At 34.8% G+C, this 4,342-nt stretch overlaps 1 protein-coding gene across 1 annotated transcript; it reads right to left on the reverse strand.

The window, feature by feature from the left end:
- Positions 1 to 334: 334 nt before the first annotated feature.
- LOC122723173 (zinc transporter 11-like) lies at positions 335 to 2,006 on the reverse strand. Its single transcript, XM_043954508.1, has 3 exons — positions 1,374 to 2,006; positions 1,240 to 1,295; positions 335 to 1,137 (listed from the first exon to the last, which is right to left on the reverse strand). Exons 1-3 carry the CDS (start codon positions 1,828 to 1,830, stop codon positions 610 to 612), a joined length of 1,041 nt encoding a protein of 346 aa, XP_043810443.1. The 5' UTR covers positions 1,831 to 2,006; the 3' UTR covers positions 335 to 609.
- Between the last annotated feature and the right edge of the window lie 2,336 nt (positions 2,007 to 4,342).

The following is a 4,342-nucleotide window of genomic DNA, read 5'->3' on the forward strand; positions in this document are numbered from 1 at the left end:
TGGCAATAGATTATTTGATATACTTTGAACCTGCTGCTTAATTGATTGGCTTATAACAATTTGAGTTTTGATGGTGGTATAATTCTGCACAATTGATATTGCCATTTTTAAAGCTCGACTATTAAAAAGAGAAGAACTATGTTAGAAGCTATATAACCCCAGGTTTCGTAGCAGATACAGTTTTCTAAGCTGTTGTTAGAAATCACCCTCAAGGCCATTGTTACTTTCTTAATAAGTTTCAACTAATTGTTGCTTTAGATGATATGAATTATACTGTGCCAAATGACAGGAAAAAAAGGGCTTGAAACTGCATTTCATTTGGCTATTTCCTGTTGCATGATGAATTATCTGGCTGAATTAAAGTTTTTATATGCAATCTTACAATCATTGGACCAGAATCTTTAACCTTTTGCATTCTTACAGAGACCTGAGATGTGCTACATGATAAAAAAAGCTATCATTTCTTACCAGTATACTAATAAAGCCTGCCCTGACAATCTTGAAAATGCAATTCTTTAAGCTATACGTCTTGAAACAACCCTATGATTTTACTTGCTATGAAGCTAAGCCTCCAACACAGAAACCAAGCTACCAACCTCTCTGATTTCCTCAGGTATCCCATATCATCACGACAGCAATTACTGCAACGCCCAACAACACTGCCAAGAACTTGTGATGGGGTGTGTCAACTGAAGCCGCCTGCTGGGGCCTGTAGCCCTTGGCTAGAAGATGATTTATTGCTACATAGATGAATACTCCACATGCTAGTCCCATTGATATGGCATATATCCAGTCTGCCACTGGACCTTGAGTTGTTGCATCTATAACTATCCCAATAGCCACACCGACTGGACTTGAAATGGCAAATGCAAAGGCGTAAGCGACACATGATAGGAAGGGACGATCAGGGATCATCCGAAGAAGAGCTATTCCCATTGCAATAGCTGCAAATATTTTGTGCAGACAGATAGTCCATAAAGCTTTCCAAGCATCAGCTTTCGTCTCTGCAACTCCGATCGCAATGCCCTCGAAGATAGAGTGGAAACACAAGGCAACTATAAGCAAAACACTATCCCCAAATGAGCTGACAGATGCAAGTGAAGATTTTGCAGAGGCAGCATCAGAACCATTGTGCATCTGTGAATACCAAGAAGAAAAACAGCTTAGTTATAAAAAGCACTAGTAAATCAAAATAGAGTATTAAGGGTATATTAGAAACCAGAAGATTTATTAATCTACCTGAAAATGGGGCTGTGAAGTTCCATGGTGGCTTGTTTTTCCATGCTCAATGGTGTCTGTGGGGAAGAAAAGAAAGGGTTGACAATTAGGAATTACCAATTAAACAAACAATCCTGAAAATGAAATTTACTGACCTTGACGCTCCAAATCTCCATTGGCCTCACCGGTTTTCTTGCCGTACACATAAGAAATAACACAATCAGCAAGCATAGTCATCAAATAACCAGCACTGGCCAACATGAAAGCAAAAGGGTACTGTTTCTTAGTCAATTCCTCGAAGGTCTCATTTGCATCGCTCAAAAAATGCATCAAAGCAGTCCCCAAGAACACCCCTCCGGCGAACTGAGTTCCCAGCACCAAGAACACCTCGTCCCACTTCATGAAGTAGGGTGAGACCCCGGCAACAAAAGTCCCAACAAACACCAAAATCAAGCACCATATTTTCACCAAGATTAAGGACTTCTCCCTCAGATTGACATGAAAATCACCACCAGCAGCATCAGCATCCTCATCGTCGTGGCCACCACCGTGTGCAGCGGCGAGGAGGAGAGAAGAAAGGAAGAGGGAAAGAAAGAGGAGAAAGCGAAACATGGGTACTGGGTAGTGAAAGAGATGGTGAATACGAATCCACCCGGGAAAACTGGAGACAGAGCTTTCTCCCTTCCATCTCTTAATCTACATATCTATATACAGAGGTGAATGACCGGGGGAGGAAATAATTTGTCGTATACTTGTACTGCACAAGGAGAGGGAGAGAGTTGGGGGTTGTACTTGGAGGAACAAGACGAATAGCTACGTTTAATTCAAATTATAATTAAAACTTTTAATATTATACTTAATTTTTTCATTTAAAATTTTTAATTATTTTATAATTACAGCCAATCAATTTTAAATTAATATATATGCGTTATTTATTTATTTTTTAAATATTAATTAAATTTATATAAACAATCTTTTAATTAAATATTGTATTTCTAATTTAAAATATAAATTTATCATTTTAAATAAATTTTTAAATTTAACTGATTTTAAATTAGAAATTTTGAAGTTTAAATTAGTATTGAGATAGTAAGAGTTAAATATTTTTAAAATATATAGTTAATTAGAGTTAAAAATTATTTATATAAATTTAATTAATATTTAAAAAATAAATAAATTATTTAGTATTAATTATAATCCAATAAATTTAAAAGTTAAAATTTTGTTAGCAAAATGGAAAGTTTTACCTGCGACCTTGCGATATGAGTTTATGATCAACTATAATTTCTTGCTTACGTGTCAATTTTGAATTGGCACAGGTCACTGGTTGTTAGGTTGTTCTTTACTTTCCATATCGTGAGCTTAGAAAATTTCGGAAGCTAATTAATGTTTGACAAATGACAACCCCCACTTACCTGTCTTCCAAACATAGGATTATCCCCTTTTTTTTTATAAAAAAATTAAAATAAAACATAACATATTAAATTTACAATTTAATACCAATGCTGCAAGTAAAATTTATGTATTAGTACCCATATTTTGAAAAACAGCAATTTGATTCTTATAATTTTAAATAATAAGAAATTAATCCATATATGAAGACTTTTTTTTTCCAATTTACACCTTATAATTTTGTACATTTTAACAATTTAATCTTATTTAAATATATAAAACATTTATCTTTAACAATTAATACAAGGATAACTTTTATGGGGGGATTGATTTGTAGTCTGTAAAATTACAAAGCTAACTGGTAACACATCAGTTAGGTTAAAACCTAAAATCTTCATTAAAATTTGGCAAAAAGAAAAAAAAAAAAAAAGACAGACTAAATTTAAAATTATGGATAGCAAAATTTTACATTAAACAAAGAAGAAGAAGACAGGGAGACTGTCCAAATCTAGCAGTAGCATCTCCGCCCTGCAGATACATAGATGCCTTTGCGTAAGATTTACTGCCACGTTGGAATCTCTTGAGTTTATATATCATGCTCGACACCTTTATCTCGCATGATGAACTTCCCATCCTGAGCCGCACGAATACAATCAGAAATTGAAGCTCTACATTTACATGATCTTTGACGATAGATCGGAAGTAGGGTTATGATGTGGGAGCGAACACTGCATGATTGGATTAATTATTATTTGATTTAAAGATTTAAAGAAATTTCAACGTGGGATCTACTTCAAAGTGGCGTTGACGTCAAGCTGGCTCGGCCAGGCCAAGTCGTTGTACTGGGTCCTTAGGACAGTGACGTTGCAGCAGAACCTAAAACCAATCCTAGATTAGGCATCCCAAGGCAAGGACTATGGACCTAGGCCGTGAATTGGACCGTTAATTCCGGGCGCGGAAAGGAACTTTCTATTAGAGAGCCAGTTACAAACCCCTTTTTTGAACCCTTATTAAACTTGAATCGATATATAATCTACTAAAAAATTTACTATTTAGAATTGGTAGACAAGGCCATTTCAAAAAAAAAAAAAGAAAGAAAGAAAGAATTGGTAGACAAGTTAATTATTAAATAATAAATTAAGTTTATTTTTTTACTTTATGAAAAATATTTAGAATTTAAATTTAATCGAAACTATAAAAGACTAATTATAAAAGTTTTATACAAAACAATCTTCGTTTTGTTCAAAACCATACTGATTTTGATTCAATCCGCAGATCAGATCAAATTGCTGGTTCCAAACAAAATCGACCCTTGGTCAAAGGCATACGGATACGGACCCCTCACTATCAGCGTCACAATGTCATAGGAAGATGCATCATTAAACCCAAACCCATTCATGGCGTGAACATTTTAACGAGGTAGAATTGCAAAAGAATCAAGGGAATAACAGATCCCTTATATCCCATAAGGGCATATCGAGAAGCAGCTTTATTGGCAAAGCTGTTGAGATTTCAAGGGTTATCCACGTCAATAGGATGAATAACGCAACAGCTCAGTCTCTCCAAGTGATTATTTTCTTTGACACAAATCAATTACGTAATTCTCTCCTTGCCTTTTCAGGGCCTTTCTATGATTCTCTGTCAAAAAAAAAAAAAAAGAAAATCTCTTCACACTGATCACATTTGAACACATTTGACAATACATTCAAAGGACGATAGGAAATTATCTGAG

Source organism: Manihot esculenta, chromosome 3, assembly GCF_001659605.2.
Source record: "Manihot esculenta cultivar AM560-2 chromosome 3, M.esculenta_v8, whole genome shotgun sequence".
NCBI classification, from domain to species: domain Eukaryota; kingdom Viridiplantae; phylum Streptophyta; class Magnoliopsida; order Malpighiales; family Euphorbiaceae; genus Manihot; species Manihot esculenta.

Bases quoted from the DNA above. Each gene is read 5' to 3' on its own strand.
- LOC122723173 (XM_043954508.1), bottom strand. From the start codon at position 1,830: ATGTTTCGCTTTCTCCTCTTTCTTTCCCTCTTCCTTTCTTCTCTCCTC. The intron at 1,296-1,373 runs GTCAGTAAATTT...TCTTCCCCACAG, and splicing joins TGGAGATTTGGAGCGTCAAG to ACACCATTGAGCATGGAAAA. The intron at 1,138-1,239 runs GTAGATTAATAA...TGGTATTCACAG, and splicing joins CTTCACAGCCCCATTTTCAG to ATGCACAATGGTTCTGATGC.